The sequence below is a fragment of the Henckelia pumila genome, chromosome 4 (genome assembly GCF_033568475.1).
Source record: "Henckelia pumila isolate YLH828 chromosome 4, ASM3356847v2, whole genome shotgun sequence".
Lineage (NCBI taxonomy): Eukaryota > Viridiplantae > Streptophyta > Magnoliopsida > Lamiales > Gesneriaceae > Henckelia > Henckelia pumila.
Window position 1 is genome coordinate 203,783,891 of NC_133123.1, and position 17,010 is coordinate 203,800,900.

Sequence of the window (17,010 nt, forward strand, 5' to 3'; positions counted from 1 at the left end):
TGAATCCATCAAAAAAAATAAATAGACTGATCATCTATATGTAAAACTTTAGGACAGTACGTTTAAGTTAAAAGGGTAACATCCCATCACCAAAGTTACAAAAGTCTGGAACTATCGATATTCGAGATCATCTAATCATGATAGGGTTATGGAACAAAAGTAGTGTGTTAAATAGGGAAGGGAGTGCTTTTTTTTTTTTTTTTTCCTGGAAATATCTCCACAACCCAAAGGTGGACTGAGGCCCAATATTAATTATTGGGCCTATATCAACTAATCCAGCAAACACACAATAACCCATCCCATAGATAGCACAATCCACAAAACAAATAGATAGAAACCGAGGGCTTAGGGTTTTACATTCGGCTCTTCCAACACAAAGCCACACGTATCAATCGGAGCGGCGAACATGTTTCCTGGAATGTTTATTCGAAAACCGGACAAAGCGGCGGCGATTAAGCAGCTGAAGAGCCACGTGGCGATGTTCGGAGTTTGGGTCACGGTCATTCGCGTCACTCCTTACATCCTCCATTACTTCTCCGATCACAAGGAAGAGCTCAGGCTCGAACTCTAGCTTTTCCGAGGTGCCTAAAATATTTAAGATCGAATTCTTTTGCAAAATTGATTCCTGAAGAGTTTTATTCTATTTTACTGAATTGATATCTACTCCAGTTACTTAATAAGATCCCAAATAGCTATGTTTTGTCTCCTAGATTGTCTTTTTATTAATTGATCGTTTAATTGTTACCATCTTCAAATCGTTGGATTTTAATTTGTTTGGTGTTAATTGAAAGTTAGTTAAAATGGTAAATGGCGAGACGTGTGTGTTGTTGCTTTAAAAAAGTAAAAGGATCTAGTGACACTTTGAACAATTTTACAGTATGTATAGATTGATTTAGGTGGTGTAGGATTAACAACTTTAACTGAGAATAATGGATAGTTTATTGAAACCGAAAGTTCTCCATTATTTGCACCTAAATTTTGCAGATTACCCCAAGTGTGGCTAAAAGTAGCGGATACATTCAACTCATTTGCATATTAGCTTCTATTTGGATGGTGATTGTACTAAACTTTGGTTAAAGTTAGGCAACAATAGTTGAAGAACAAAGAATCTAGGACTAGCATAGGCTCCATTTACTGATTCGTCACATCATTATAGCCTATAGAGTCACGACCCTGGAGACATATTAAAGCACTCCCCTCGTGTTAAAATGTTAAACTTTTATGCCTAATTTTTTGATGAATCTGAGTTTTTCCCAACTCTGTCCATGAATTTTGTTTCTAACCCCGAGTGCAAGCCATGCTTTAATACTTTTACAGCGTGCTGTGTATTGAAGTTATAGCCTACAAATTCTTGTTAATACATTATAAAACAGATCAGTTTCCTTATGAGTAGTTACTTTGCACGTGAGATGACATGAACCTCAGTAAATATGAAATCATTGTGACTTGTGAGCTGCAGGCGTCTTCGATTGCCTCGTCTAAAGAATTATCTCCACCGCAGCCATCAAAACCAGCAGTTGACTTCGATTGCCTCGTCTAAAGAACTGTCGGGCCGGAGTAAGTTGGCAATTAATCTGTTTGATGAAATTACTGAAAGAGATCAATGGCGTTCTTTGAATGGACTTCTTGTAAATTCCTCCCATTTTCTTCACAATTTACCAAAAAGATATCATATTGTTCATCACCAATCTCTGAAGATATTGTTTCAGCTGCTGTTTCGATCCTGAAACACCATCGCTCAAAATCACGATGGTTGAATCTCCGGTCTCTGCTAGGTGGCCAAAACCGCCGCCTTACGCCTGCTCAGTTCTCGGAAACAGTCCACCAACTCCGAAACAATCCCCACCTTTCGTTTGCTTTCTTTAATTTCACTCTCAATCACTCCCTCTGCTCCCACACTCTGGTTTCTTATGCAACTGTTGTCCAAATCCTTTCTCGCTCCCGGCTCAAATCCCAGGCTCAAGCTCTGATAAAATCCTCCATGCTTGTGTTTTCTGAAGCTCATCACCAAGAATCTTCAACTCCAATTGCCCTCTTTGAGGCTCTGATCAAAACTTATAGAGCTTGTGATTCTGCACCTTTTGTTTTCGATTTGTTAGTCAAGGCTTGTATAGATTCTAAAAAGATTGATGATGCTATTGGAATCTATAAAATGCTGAGATCCAAGAACTTGTTTTTGAGAACTAGTACTTGTAATTCTTTGATTGAATTAGTCTCAAAAGGTCGAGGTTGTTTTCCAATGTACGATTTGTATAAGGATATTTTTTGTCTTTATGATGATGTGGGTAGAAAAGGGAGTTATGGGAAGGGTGTTGTACCGAATGCAGCCACATTTAATGTTGTTATGGGTGGATTCTATAGAGAAGGGCTGCTTGAGAAGGTGGTGGAGGTGTGGCAGGAAATGGAGAGTTGTCGTTGTGTGCCCAATGTGTATGGATATTCAATGTTAATGGCGGTGTTTTGTGAAGATGGAAGAATGGAGGATGTGTTGCGGGTAAGGAAAGAGATGGAGAATAGTTGCTTAAAATGTGATGCATTGGCATACAATACGATTATTGACGGGTATTGTAGGGTTGGGGAGGTCGTGAAGGCTGAGGAAATATACAGGGAAATGGTGGTGAATGGTATTCAGAGTACATGTAGAACTCTCGAGCATCTCATAAATGGATATTGTAAAACAGGGGATATTGATTCTGCCATGCTGTTGTACAAGGATATGTGTAGGAAAGGTTTTAGTCCAGAGAACTCAACTGTTAATGTAATTGTCAGAACACTTTGTGACAGGGAAAGAGTTTCTGCAGCAATGACGCTTTTGAGGTTGGAAGGAAACAACCATGAATTTGTTCTAGAGGACGAGAATTATATGTTGTTGATAAGGGCTTTGTGTCGGGCAGGAATGATGGAAGAGGCTTTGAAGCTTCAGGCAGAGATGGTGGTGAAAGGGTTTGAACCTGGTTTGGAGATATATGCTGCATTCATTGATGGGTATATGAAACTAGGAAATGAAATGATGGCCTGTAATTTGAGAACTGAAATGCTCGGGGAACAAATATAAAGATGTAATCGAGCTCGAACTTTATTTTATGAATATATTCATGGTTCATAAACTTTTATTATATCTAAACGAGTTAAATAAATATTTATAAATTTAAATATTCATTGAATTCATTATTTATATTTAGAGAAAAATATAATATTTTATTGAAATTTGAATTTGTAATTTTAGTTAAATAAATAAATGTAATTGGTTTTTATATATTTGTCAAGGTAAAAGCGTAAAATCTACAAAAACAAATATCAAAACTATTATTTTTTTATTACAAAAACTATTATTTTTCATATAAAAACTGACTTATGAGCATACTAACAAGCTTTGTTAATCGAATATTATAAAGTTTGATCATGGTTCGCAGAGACGGATATTAATTAAGCATTGTTTGGTTTGATGTATTATTAATCTATGTATAACTTATCCTAATTAATTTCGTCTTATTTTTTTTATATTATTTTTCTATTTATTAATTATTAATTTTATATCAATTAAATCAAATAAATTATAATCTATCCATCAAATCAAATAATATATTAACTATTTTTTCTTATTTATTTTTAATTTAAATTATATTACTTATCTATGTATTACTTATCATATCACTCAAACTAAACGATGCCTTAGCGTTATCTAGGCATTGCGCAACCCATTTTAGTTAACCATGATGTAAGTTGTTCGTTAGTCCAAAGCTTTCAACACCGACGCCCAACCCTTTAACATTGATGAATTCTTAATTAGGGCTATCCTAAACTATTGCCCAACCCATTTTAGCCCAAACCCTTCAAACACCGAAGCCCAACCCTTTAACATTGATGATTACATTTACAACCTTAAAAAGGAGGAAAGTAGATTTTTTTTATTAAAAAAAAAAGTGAATTTTATATTTGATATTAATATTTACATGGGACAAATCATCGGCCATCAACACATTGACAATGTAGTATTTGATTTTAATTTTATGGTAATGTATGGTCTCTTTTAAATTTTATTTTATATACAATAAAATTTATTTTTTTAATCCAGCGAGTGCGAATCTATCATTATTCGGCGATTTTCTAAATATTGTGTTAATTAAAATATGGGACCTACACTGTTTACACATGGTCGTGTGTTATATTGTAATAAATAAATTAACTATCTAGTAAATCTAGTAAAAATCACTTTATTTCATCAAAAAATATTGATGACTAAACAATAAACGACCCTCCCTTGCCACCATTAATCAAAAGCATAGTCTGGCTCATGTCTCCCTTTTTTTAATGTGGTGGGATTATGCCACGTGTAAACATTGCATCAAATTATAAATATATTCAAAAAATATATCGTGCAACTCAATTTATAACTTCTTGTCTCCACTTTAGAAAACTACTAAATACCTTTTTAAAAATTATTAAATAACATTACATTTATTGAAATAACGTCGTCTTAACATAAAGTTGAAAAAAAATTATTATTTTACAAGAAGAAAAATCGATAATTTAACAATTAGTCATTACATACATATACATTTCATCGTTATTATTCCAAAATAATAATTATTAATATCATTACACCGTATATCGTATAAAATATCAAATTAGTGTGGAGAATATATATATAATCATCATCTGAAATATCTTATCGAGAGTGTGAATAATAACGTTTTGAAGATAGCATGCTCATTCCAGACCATGAGTTATGTAGCCTAATAATAATGTGTGACATTTTTCATCACATGTTCGCATCATCGTTTTCGTTTAAAAAAATATGATCGTAAAAAATGTAGGCCATAATTCAAAATCGGCTTACTCTCAAATGTCGAAAAAATTGACTTTTTTTTTTAGCAAAAGTTAAAATGTAAAACATAATATAGCAATTAGCAATTGGTAATCTTTTAAAATTCATATTGGATGTATCAGATCTTCATCACTATTCACTTCACATTAACCTGTAGATGTTTCCGAAATTCCAGCAATTTTTCTCAGTGAAACAGAGAAAATTGCGGCACTTTTGATTTCATCACAGTCAATATTCCTCTAGCATGAAAATGTTCATGCAAATGGTAATGAGGTATCCCTTAAACCACACAGAAACCTCACCAAAAAAACAGCAAACTTGAAATTAAATTCGAACACCAGTTCTGTATCTAAAACACCTGAGCTACTCATGGCCTTAGGGTTCAAAAGATAACGTAAAAGGGATGATAATTTGGAAAACACAAGGAAATTACGACTTCACTAGTCTTGGATCCCTGTTCCGATGCGCTCATTCGCATCAACTGCATGAAGACTAGACAAGATAGTAAAAAATCAGCAAACTCCGTGGTCACGAGGAATGAGGAACCTAATATAAAATCTCGTCATCGCTTGGTTTTAATACAAAAAAATAGTTGTTTGCATTCGACATGAAAAATATTATAAAACATACACCGATCTGGGGAATAGGATAAATTGGGTTCGGTTCAATTCCTAATAAGTTGCCATTTCGCAAAAGTATCTAATATATATATTTTCTTTGTTTTTGGCAAGAGACGGGGGAATAATCCAAAAAAAATTAGAACACAAGCTATAGCAAAGAAATACTTTTCCATTAAATTATGTTTGCTCATTCTTTTCCCACTTACCCCACATTTTCCAACATTCTCCATGGAACTAACAGGGCCTTCAACATGACTTGCATAAATATTTACCTTAGCAGGAGATATGGAATGTATTTACTTATTAAGATTTTTGCGATACACACGGTGGGAGTGGGGGCTTTTAGGTTTTCACAAATTCGCTGCAGCTCACAAGTCACAATGATTTCATATTTACGGAGGTTCATGCCACCTCACGTGCAAAGTAACTACTCACTCATAAGGAAACTGATCTGTTTTATAATGTATTGACAAGAATTTGTAGGCTATCACTTCAATACACAGCAAGCTGTTAAAGTATTAAAGTATGGCTTGCACTCGGGGGAAGAGATAAAATTCATGGACAGAGTGGGGCAAAACTCGATTCTTCAAAAAATTAGGCATAAAAGTTTAACATTTTAACACGAGGGGAGTGCTTTAATGTGTCTCCAGGGTAGTGAATCTATAGACTATGATGATGTGGTGAATCAGTAAATGGAGCCTATGCTAGTCCTAGATTCTTTGTTCTTCAACTATTCTTTCCTAACTTTAACCAAAGTTTAGTACCATCGCCATCCAAATAGAAGCTAATATGCGAATGAGTTGAATGTATCCGCTACTTTTAGCCACACTTGGGTAATCTGCATAATTTAGGTGCAAATAATGGAGAACTTTCGGTTTCAATAAACTATCCATTATTCTCAGTTAAAGTTGTTAATCCTACACCAACTAAATCAATCTATACATACTGTAAAATTGTTCAAAGTGTCACTAGATCCTTTTACTTTTTTAAAGCAACAACACACACGTCTCGCCATTTACCATTTTAACTAACTTTCAATTAACACCAAACAAATTAAAATCCAACGATTTGAAGATGGTAACAATTAAACGATCAATTAATAAAAAGACAATCTAGGAGACAAAACATAGCTATTTGGGATCTTATTAAGTAACTGGAGTAGATATCAATTCAGTAAAATAGAATAAAACTCTTCAGGAATCAATATTTCAAAAGAATTCGATCTTAAATATTTTAGGCACCTCGGAAAAGCTAGAGTTCGAGCCTGAGCTCTTCCTTGTGATCGGAGAAGTAATGGAGGATGTAAGGAGTGACGCGAATGACCGTGACCCAAACCCCGAACATCGCCACGTGGCTCTTAAGCTGCTTAATCGCCGCCGCTTTGTCCGGTTTTCGAATAAACATTCCAGGAAACATTTTCGCCGCTCCGATTGATACGTGTGGCTTTGTGTTGGAAGAGACGAATGTAAAACCCTAAGCCCTCGGTTTCTATCTATTTGTTTTGTGGTTTGTGCTAGCTATGGGATGGGATGGGTTATTGTGTGTGTGTGCTGGATTAGTTGATATAGGCCCAATAATTAATATTGGGCCTCAGTCCACCTTTGGGTTGTGGAGATATTTCCAAAAAAAAAAAAAAAAAAAAAAGGCACTCCCTTCCCTATTTAACACACTACTTTTGTTTCATAACCCTATCATGATTATATCTCGAATATCGATAGTTCCAGAATTTTGTAACTTAGGTGATGGGATGTTTACCCTTTAACTTAAACGTACTGTCCTAAACTTTTACGGATAGATGATCAGTCTATTGATTTTTCCAGTGGATTCAACTTGTAAACATGAAATTTCTCGAATTTTTTTGAGATGAAAAAGAAGATATTTTGTAATAATTGAGTCTAGATTTCGATCAATCGATGTTTCGTCTCAAATTTTGGAACCTTAATGCTAGATAAATTACAAATCTATCAGAGAAATTTCTCCATTTTGGTATCAAATAAGTTTTAGACCATTGGCTGACTGGATTTTCTCTCATTTTGAATTTACTATTTTTCGAATTCCAAATCTATAAGGTCAACCCTCTGGGCTCCTCCATCCATGATCAAACAAAATCATAATGGTGTTGTCTTCCAATGCTAGAAGAGTCTGAGCTTCAATAAGTACCCAACCAAATAGTCAAATGCCAGCATAATGTAAAACCACATAATATCTTTTTTTTTTTTGGGATTTTTTTTTTTGGGATTAAAAAAATATTTAAAACTAACTTCATTCATATAATGAAAATAAATTATATCACAGTAAAATAAAAATCTAATAGTGGAATTATTTTTTTGGGATTGTGTAGAGAAGTCATCTATACTTCATATGTCTCTCATGTTTAAGTTTGCGTATATTTTTCACACAAATTATGAAACTTATTGAATAAGTAGATTTTTAAAAATAAATTTCAATATCATTATTTAATTAATGTTTTAAAATGTAAAAAAAAAAAAAAAGAAAAATGGTTGGAAGTAGTAAACGTATTCAAGGATGTGATTGATCGGTAACAATATATTTTTTAAATAATATTAAATATAAAAACTAAAATATATTTGATCGGGATGAAAAGAAAAATGTTTGAAAAAAGTAACTATTTCAAATATATAATTGAACGTCATATAATTTACGTTATTGAATTTAGGGGCGAAAGAGGTCGAGAATTAAGATTTTATGCTAGTTATTGGAGCTTGCTCCAAAATTGGTTTGTTCTTTTTGATTAATACATTCTGTACGCCACTATTGTCCCATTTCTCCATTGTTTGATGTTTGATCGAGAGGAGAAAAACACTCTTTACCATTTCTGTACTCCCTAGAGCAGCTTCCATGTTCAGCATTTGTGTTTCGAAAGAATTATTAAATGTAAATTATTTTTACAAAACGAATAGCATTTGATTTTAATTTACACTATATATGCAATTAATTCAAAATGTTATGATCAACCTTGTGATAAATCATCACTTTACAATCAAATCTTTAGATGAAAAATTGTATAAATAAATAAAGCAAGCACGATATACACGTAAATTGTTATTGCATCTCAAATAAATTGTAATGATAATAATTAAAACAGGTTTCTAGTCAAAAAAAGGTTTACTTTAAAAATATTATTATATATATATATATATATTAATTAATAAAACGAAAAGAGATTATAAAAGTGGACTGGAGATGGTAGAAAGTAGTAGGGTGGTGGTGTGGCATTAAATTCAGTAAAATGACGTGTCGAATGCCAACCAAACCCAAAACTTTCTACTGAAACAAAAATAACTCAGTCAACCACCGCTGCCACCTTCCACATTCAGAAAACCCTCCGCCATGCTCCACCACCTTATAGCCCCCGCGCCGTCGCCGCACCACCTCAATTCCGCCTTTCATCCCCGGCCACAGCGTGCTGAACCGCCGCCTTCGATTGCCTCGTCTAAAGAATCATCTCCCCCGCAGCCCTCAAAACCACCTGTTAACTTTAGTCCCCCGCTGATCGCCATGGTCGTCATCATTGCAACGGCATTCGTCATCATCACCTACTCTCGCCTCCTCTCCCGCCAGTTCCTCCTCAACTACCGCCGCTACAGGCGCTGGCGCTGCCGTCGCCGGAGATACGTCCCGTCCTCGTCCGCCGGAGAAGTCGAGTCGCAGCCTTACTCCTTCAACCCTACGGACGCCTTCCATGTGCTCTCGCCCTACGGAATCGACGAGGCGATCATCAAGACCATTCCTCTCTCCGCTTACATGCGCAAAAGCGGATTCCACGACTGCGCGGTGTGCTTGATCGAGTTCGAAGAGAACGATTACGTTCGCACGCTCCCGATTTGCTCGCACGCCTTCCACGTTGACTGTATAGACATCTGGCTCCGTTCGCACGCGAATTGCCCCCTCTGCCGCGCCGGAATATTACGCCAGGAGTCGCCGTTCATGCCATTGATGGCAGCTAGGATTAGACCGAGCTTAGATGACATGATACTCGAGAGCACAATCCTCGAACCACTGACCGAAACAGAAACCGCAACGATGGAAGAAATCACGCAGCAGGAGCCCTCTCCTCGGCGGAGCAATAATCAATCCGAAGACATGAGGCCCAACCGCCGCGATTTCTTGCTCAAGAGATCATACTCATTCGGCTTCGAAAGAAACCTAGGATCCGAAAGATTAACCCTAGAACCAGTAACAGCCTCCCCGTGGAGGTACCGGAGAGGCTTCTGGAGCAAGCGTCCTTCCCCCTTCACCTCACTCACAAAACCCAGGGTTTTCTCTTTCCGCTACTACAGAGGCATGAAATCCCCATTCTTCCGGCGGCGAAGCATCGGCGGATTCCTCCCCCTGTCCGAGTCCAGCGTCCGGCTAGGGTCGTCACGCCGGAGCAAGTCCTTCGCAAGCCCGATGTTCATGAGATCCTCCGGCGGAGCATTCTCCCCGAGCCGGCTGAGGAGCGGCGACCCCGAAGCGCTGCTCTCACCGGAGAGGTTTAGCAGACGGTGAGGATGGGAGACACGTGGACGGTTGGAGATGAAGGATGGCGTCTGAAGATTTCTGATGGGAAGCATTAAATGGAGAGTGGCGCATTAAAAGATTTTGTGTAGAAAATGTGTTGAGTAGGTGTAGTTTAATGTATTTATACGATTATTTTTTGGAGGGTGGAGATGAGATAGAAGGGACGGTGGAGATGAGATTATAATTAATGCAAATAGCTGGCTGCGTTTTTATTTTACTACTGTCACGCTTTCTCGGGTTCTTGCAGGGGAATTTAATGATATAGGCAGAGGAAAGCGGGCTTTGATGACCGTGCTGTTGGTTAGGCAAAACTATGTAATTATATTTTTATTTTATTTTGGGTTTTAGACATTGAATTCGATATCTAGTTTGAATTTTTTGAGATTTTAATATGAGATGAATTATAAATTATTATCTAATTAAAATGTAATTTTTTGAATCTGATTGGATATTTAATTAAGCAAGAAAGGGTTTTTTTATGCTTCCAAGAAGTGTGTGTGTTTAGAGATGTCAAAATGAGTTAGCGGGTGAACCAGTCTATAATACATTGCAACCCATCATTAGGCGGATTAAAAAAACATCAATTCACCTATTTTAGGTGGAAAATGAGCCAACCAATATCAATATAAAATATAAAATTATTTAAAATACCTGCTTAAATTCAAATTATTCCATCAAAATACAACCCAATCCTTTTAAATTAATAAATAAACCAATTTAGATATGAAGGTGTCAATACGTCTCACAAATATAAATTAATGATATCATCTAAATTGATATTTTTCATAACTTAAATGTACCATTTCAATATTTCCAAAAAAAAAAAAAAACAATATGTAAAGTCGTCCCAGCTTGGCCCATAAACTCCAAACTCCAATCCCAAATTCACACACCGGACTAGCTCAAGCCCAGTTTTGTCACGCGAAAAAAATAATAAAAATGGCCTTAAAAAAACTAAAAGAAAAAACAAATAGTGGCACTGGAGCACTGAGTGGAGCTTATTTGGGCCAAATTTATTATAAATACTAACATAATCACACACACGCGTTGTGCGTGTATAAAATCATATAATATATTTAATATTGTATGCTATGTATAAATAATTAAATATTATTTTTTTCGATAATATTTAAATTTATTTTTTCATTTTTAAAATAATATAAAAATAAATTTAAAATTTATTTATCAATTTATCTTATCTATAATGTTTAGTTGAGAAAAATATAGGAATTTGAAATATTGATATTAAAAAAAACAAATAAAAATAAAAGTGTAATATTTATATCATATAAGGGCAATTTCGGCAAATAAAAAAATGGTGTCTAAGGGATAGATTTTTTATATATAGGGAAAGATAAGTTACATGGTATTATTTCTTATAACTTGTTTTACAAACTTATTAGCTTGTAAGTTGTTATTTTAGAACTAAGCAGTTGAAATATTTAGACAAAATAAATCATTAAAACATATAAAATATTTTATTTATCAGAGTTTTCAAAAAAGGGATGCTATATAAAAAAAAAATTAACTAGTTTTTTTTAAGAGACTCAATAATTATTTATAATAAAACTGGATATTTCAAAATAGTAAAATAAGATTATAAAAAAAAAATAAATTAAGGTGGATTTAAAATTAAGGTGATATGCAAGACTACATCATGTTGGTCCCAGTACAAACTCCTGCCTCCGGATTAGTTGGGATCTGTCCTGTCGCATTGGAAACCACGGGTGAGCGAAAATCGAACCAAATCAGAAAACTGAATCAAATAATGGGTTGGGTTTGGTTGGGTGACGGTGGATCACGGTTCGATTTAAGAAAATAATCTAATCAGAAAAACGATTTGGTCCAAAGTTTAGATTTTAAAAAAATTCAAATGGATTTTATCATAAATCAAAAAATTATATTTTGTTAAAAAATTCATTTGCTATGCATTTTTAATCATAGAAATATCGTAATTGAGTTTTAAATATGGGGAGTGTTATTTACACTCCAAAAAATATTAATCACACTCCACTCTACTTTTTTATTTTACATATTAACAATATTATCCTTTCATATTTTTTAGTAAGTTTCAAATCATTCTAAAATTTAAGCACATATCTAATATGAACTAATTTTCTTGTATAATTAATAAACAAATAAAAAATTAATCTATTATTTTAATAGAAAGTTTTAAAACTAATGTTCAATATAGAAAAACATTTATATTAGTAAACCGCCTACAATTAATTCATAATATTGAATGACTTTTAAGAATTTTAATTTTTTATACAATAGCATTAATATTTAAAATTTAAATGAATTGTTAAATATTGATGTAGTAAAAATTTCTATGCATCTTAATTACATTAGTTTATAGTTTATACCACTTGATACTTTGTTTATTAAAGTAATAATATATATTTTTAATAATAATATATTATATTCAAAAGGTAGATATCATATTATTTTTAGTTTTTACAAATATGTCTTGAATTTGTAATATTAGTTAAAATTATAAATTAAATAATGTATATAATATTGTGTAATCACTTTATTTGAGAACCAGGAAGATAAAATATTTAAAATGATATATTCTAAATAATAAATTTAAGTAAATATTTTCAATAAAAAATACAATTGAAATCTTTTATAAAAAAATAAAAATAAAAATAAGAATAAAAAATATCTTCCTGAAACTTTAATTTATTTCTTTGTCAAATTTTCGAATATTTAATGAATTGAAATAAAATAATATATGTTTTTAAAATTAATAATCGAGATAATCATGATATAACCAAATCAAACTATACACAAATTTAGATAATATAATTAATATTTAATTTGATTTAAAAAAATTTATCAAAATTTCAGTGTACATAAATATAAAGTTTTATAATATTTTGTAAAATTTGATATAAAACATAAAATATATTAATATATGTGCACTTGAATTGTTAAAGTTTTATTTTTTTGATTATATGTAAAATAAAAATATTAATGATTTAAACATAATAATTTTCATAATACATGTAAAAGTATAAGTTTAGAATGTCAAACAAGATTTTATATATAATAAGAAAGTCATAAATAAAGATAGTTTTGTCAACTAGTACAATAAAAACATAATTTGAAGTGTGATTAACATTATTTGGAGTGTAAATAACACTTCCCTTTAAATATAGTGATTATTAATAATATGATAAATTATATATATTAGCCACGAAGCACACGCGTTGCGTGTATATAAAATTATATATTTTTTAAATTGAAATAAATATTATTTTTAAAATCTTAATATGATGAAATTTTTTAAAGAACAAATACTATGAACTATGAAAAAAAAAATTGGAAGTTAGTTAATGGATATGTAAGTGGGTATGCACGTGTGTGTTAATTTAGAAGTGAACATGTGGAATTTTAGGACTAATATAGGTATGTGTATTAAATGTTTTTACTTTTTTTTTAGTTAGCAATGCATGTAATTATAATTTTGAAAGAAGGACAATTTTTTCAGAAAACTTAAAAATTTCAAAAGTATTTAGTATAATATGATCTTGCTTTATTAATAGTAATAGATTTTTAAATGGATTTTATCATAAATCAAAAAATTATATTTTGTTAAAAAATTCATTTGCTATGCATTTTTAATCATAGAAATATCGTAATTGAGTTTTAAATATAGTGATTATTAAACTATGATAAATTATATATATATATATATTAAAAAAACATTATTTCCTTACAATATTTATATATATATATATATTAAAAAAACATTATTTCCTTACAATATTTTATATTGACCATTATCGCAGGCTCCAAAATTTTAATAATGATAATTGAGAAAAAATATGCAACACAAAAAGAATATAAAAATTTTATTCTCAATCACAATTAATGATGATTTGACAAGGATAACATCTAATGGCCTCATGCGAAGAAAAAGTTTAAGTGTGATTAAACAAGAAGTATGAACAAAAAGTTTCGCTAAGTTTAAGTGTGATTAAACAAGAAGCATGAACAAAAAGTTTTGCTTTGGGCAAAAATATGAAAAAAAGTGGTCAATATTTTGGTTGACCATATTAAGTGCAAAAAAAATTGTGAAAAAACGTGAAAAACATAAATTTTTTAAAAAATAATATTTAATTTAAATTTTTATTTTTAATATTTTTAACTTTTAACTTTTATTTTAAATGATAAATATTTAATAATATAAGTTTTTTTTTAAAAAAAAAACCCTTAAATGCATATTAAATTTTCTTCGTACGTTTCTTTTCTTTGCGACTAAGAGTTGAAATCTGACCTAACACAAATATTTTACTCTAGATAATTTGTTATTTTGAGATTTACGTTTTTTTAACTTGAATTTTTTTTATTTATTCTTAAAATATTTAAGTTTATATGTTATTTATTCTATTAAGTAATTTAATATAATTAAAATTATACAAAAACTAAAAACCAATTTTTCATTCTTAACTTTATTCTAAACTCGCTTATCTTAACCTTGTTCTAAACTCGCTTAAACTTGTAAAGTTTGAACATAACGCTTCGCGTTTTTTGAACCTTAGAACCTTGGCTGTGGGAGTGTTTTGCAAACCTTAAAAAATGATTATGGATTTTTAATAAATTTGTTTTAAAAAAAATCCATGGTGTTTGGAAATATTTCTTATATCTAACCGTCCATTTTGATTTATCTTATGTAAGATTCTTCAAAATTTGAAAAATCCCACTTGTTCGTATAACTTTATGCTAGCATTAAATCAATTGTCATTATTCATCATAACATATTATATATTATCCAATATTTCGATACTTCATATATTTTGATACTCGTTTGCTTACCATAGCTAGTTAATTAGAAAACTTACTTAAATTTAAAATTAATCTTTTCACCCTAAAAGGAATGAATTTAAATGTCGGATCACCCGAATCATACGCAAAAGCTAGATTTGGTTGGACTTGTCATCAATCATTAATGGGGATACTTGGATACGTGTAACTTTTTAATTGGTTCAAATTATGTGAATCCTGCATGATAAATAAAGACATAGAATAAAATCCATGGGGTAGGATTGAATTTTCTTATTAATGGTTTGATTTGATATTTCATAAAATCGATAAACTAGATTTGGCTCGACTTCTTGTCAAAATCTCCACGAATGGGCCTGCGCGAATTCCCAGTCGAACTTCGGGGACTTATTTATATATTTGTATTTTCAGCGTGACAAAAAGATAGATTAAAATTAAGATATGGAATTCGACTTATCAATTAATCTATATTTGAATATTTTAACGTCGGATTAGTTATATAATCGGATTGCATGTTATAGATAATAACTAGTTGGAACAAAAGTAAAACGAAAAGAAAATTTGAATGTCAATAAGGTCTGCTGCTGCTAAGAAAATAGATACAAACAACCCCAGAGAACATGCTGCTACATGCCCTTTATTCAACCACATTCACAAACTGATGTTCAAACAAAAGCAAATGGATCCATGCACCTCCACAAGTAACTCACTCCCATCTACAGAATCCAAAGAATGAGAGCCCAAACCGGGTAAACGAAGAGCAGTAGTATTCCGATAGAGTTGGAGAGGCCGTTGGTCTTGGTGAAGGAATTCCTGAACCCACCGGATGCACGAATGTGTTCCTGCAGCAAGTAAATTCCGATGATGAGGCAGATTACCAGCCCCACCCAATGCCCCCTCACACTATCAGCAAATAAGCTCGGAGCCACCACATGTAATAGGATCAATGCTGCCGGCAGTTCCAGCCAATCTGCATTATATTCACAAATTACATATATTTACTTGTTATGTTGGAATCAAAGTAATAAACTTAGTGAAAATGTAAACCTCGATCTCTGGGACAAGAGCTTCATTCTATACATTAATGTATGCATGAGACACAAGCTTACAAGGAGAATTACCATCTCCAAGAACACAAAAATTACACTAGCTAGTTCAAACAATTAATTCTTGCACATAATTTGTTCACGGTCACGGGTTCCACGTATTCTGCCATGTACCTGGGAAACGCGTAGGAAAGAACAGGCGTAGGATGACAGCAATGAAAGCAATCCACTTTCCAATTTCTCCCCTGCATTTTTTGTCACATGAAAAAAACCAAGTTATTAATTATTAACAAATTATTGGACAAGATCATGACAAGTACTGAAGGAAGGGCTTCTTAATTATTTTAAATAAATACCTTAAAATATGGAACAACCAATTCGGAAGAGTGAAGAAAATGTAAGGGATTAGAAGGGCTGTAAGGACGTTGGTCTTCCAGTTTGTTCGATCCAAGATCAACAAGTAACTGCAGACACAAAAACAAAAATTAATAAAAAACATTAATCCCAAATTGAACTTCATCACAAGACATGTATATATTGTATAAGCTATTCCAATTTCAAATAGAAGTACTCCACTACCAGACATTACTAATTAATAATGAATTTGAGGAAATTAAACAGAAGCTTACACAGCAGCAATGAGAGCGACCCATTTGAGGAAGGAGGTCCCGAAGCCAAGGCCGCCGCCGAGGAAAGCGTGATTGGCCAGCTGCTGCAAAGAATTGCCGAGGTCCCTGAGATCGGAGCTGATGAGCGCATTCTCCGCCGCGTAATCGGTCTTCATGGCCAGATAACTCATCTTCCCACCCACCATTTTTATTTTTCCAGAATGAATGATTCCTGCAGCTGGAAAAAGTGCTGGTATATAACGATCGATGAGTCAACTTGGGGAATTGTGGATAAAGATTACTTGTGTATGGGTTTTTGGGGAAACGATAATGCTAGAAAAAACCAGGCCCGCTGGACACGACGCCGTTTCGGGGGGGTGCAAGTGCAACGTGTGCAAAAGGACAAGGCCTTCGGGGAGCTTCGCCACGTGGCCTGCAATAATTTGGGTACAGCTCTCATCTACGAATTAACAGCTGTGAGCATTTGTTTCTTGATACGTGTCCGGACGCCAGAGCATCATCCAATGGAGAATATTGGATGGATAATCACCTAAATAAAGATATTGGATATTTGGTGTTGAAGGTTGGTTGAG

The 17,010-nt window shown here is 32.8% G+C and overlaps 5 protein-coding genes across 6 annotated transcripts; 3 read left to right on the top strand and 2 right to left on the bottom strand.

Annotated features, from left to right (window-relative positions):
• The first annotated feature begins 337 nt into the window (after positions 1–337).
• On the top strand, positions 338–1,597 carry LOC140864754 (mitochondrial import receptor subunit TOM6 homolog). Its single transcript, XM_073269099.1, has 2 exons — positions 338–581; positions 1,460–1,597. Exon 1 carries the CDS (start codon positions 407–409, stop codon positions 569–571), a length of 165 nt encoding a protein of 54 aa, XP_073125200.1. The 5' UTR covers positions 338–406; the 3' UTR covers positions 572–581; positions 1,460–1,597.
• LOC140864753 (uncharacterized) lies at positions 1,468–3,118 on the top strand. Its single transcript, XM_073269097.1, has one exon. It carries the CDS (start codon positions 1,604–1,606, stop codon positions 3,053–3,055), a length of 1,452 nt encoding a protein of 483 aa, XP_073125198.1. The 5' UTR covers positions 1,468–1,603; the 3' UTR covers positions 3,056–3,118.
• A 2,013-nt stretch (positions 3,119–5,131) lies between these two features.
• LOC140865936 (mitochondrial import receptor subunit TOM6 homolog) lies at positions 5,132–6,961 on the bottom strand. Of its 2 annotated transcripts, none has more exons than XM_073270777.1 (2): positions 6,690–6,961; positions 5,132–5,320 (listed from the first exon to the last, which is right to left on the bottom strand). In XM_073270777.1, the coding sequence occupies exon 1, from the start codon at positions 6,862–6,864 to the stop codon at positions 6,700–6,702; it is 165 nt and encodes a 54-aa protein (XP_073126878.1). In that variant the 5' UTR covers positions 6,865–6,961; the 3' UTR covers positions 5,132–5,320; positions 6,690–6,699. The 2 variants fall into 2 exon arrangements, with proteins under 2 accessions (XP_073126878.1, XP_073126877.1); XM_073270776.1 differs by having other exon boundaries at positions 5,132–5,374.
• Positions 6,962–8,496: 1,535 nt separating this feature from the next.
• On the top strand, positions 8,497–10,370 carry LOC140865473 (RING-H2 finger protein ATL65-like). Its single transcript, XM_073270133.1, has one exon. The coding sequence runs from the start codon at positions 8,800–8,802 to the stop codon at positions 9,958–9,960; it is 1,161 nt and encodes a 386-aa protein (XP_073126234.1). The 5' UTR covers positions 8,497–8,799; the 3' UTR covers positions 9,961–10,370.
• Positions 10,371–15,307: 4,937 nt separating this feature from the next.
• On the bottom strand, positions 15,308–16,723 carry LOC140865807 (cold-regulated 413 plasma membrane protein 1-like). The gene is made up of 4 exons (XM_073270581.1): positions 16,439–16,723; positions 16,166–16,273; positions 15,984–16,054; positions 15,308–15,733 (listed from the first exon to the last, which is right to left on the bottom strand). Exons 1-4 carry the CDS (start codon positions 16,621–16,623, stop codon positions 15,480–15,482), a joined length of 618 nt encoding a protein of 205 aa, XP_073126682.1. The 5' UTR covers positions 16,624–16,723; the 3' UTR covers positions 15,308–15,479.
• Positions 16,724–17,010: the final 287 nt, after the last annotated feature.

Bases quoted from the DNA above. Each gene is read 5' to 3' on its own strand.
- LOC140865807 (XM_073270581.1), bottom strand. From the start codon at position 16,623: ATGGTGGGTGGGAAGATGAGTTATCTGGCCATGAAGACCGATTACGCG. The intron at 16,274-16,438 runs GTAAGCTTCTGT...TTGTGTCTGCAG, and splicing joins GTCGCTCTCATTGCTGCTGT to TTACTTGTTGATCTTGGATC. The intron at 16,055-16,165 runs GTATTTATTTAA...CAAAAAATGCAG, and splicing joins TGGTTGTTCCATATTTTAAG to GGGAGAAATTGGAAAGTGGA.
- LOC140865936 (XM_073270777.1), bottom strand. From the start codon at position 6,864: ATGTTTCCTGGAATGTTTATTCGAAAACCGGACAAAGCGGCGGCGATT.
- LOC140865473 (XM_073270133.1), top strand. From the start codon at position 8,800: ATGCTCCACCACCTTATAGCCCCCGCGCCGTCGCCGCACCACCTCAAT.
- LOC140864754 (XM_073269099.1), top strand. From the start codon at position 407: ATGTTTCCTGGAATGTTTATTCGAAAACCGGACAAAGCGGCGGCGATT.
- LOC140864753 (XM_073269097.1), top strand. From the start codon at position 1,604: ATGGCGTTCTTTGAATGGACTTCTTGTAAATTCCTCCCATTTTCTTCA.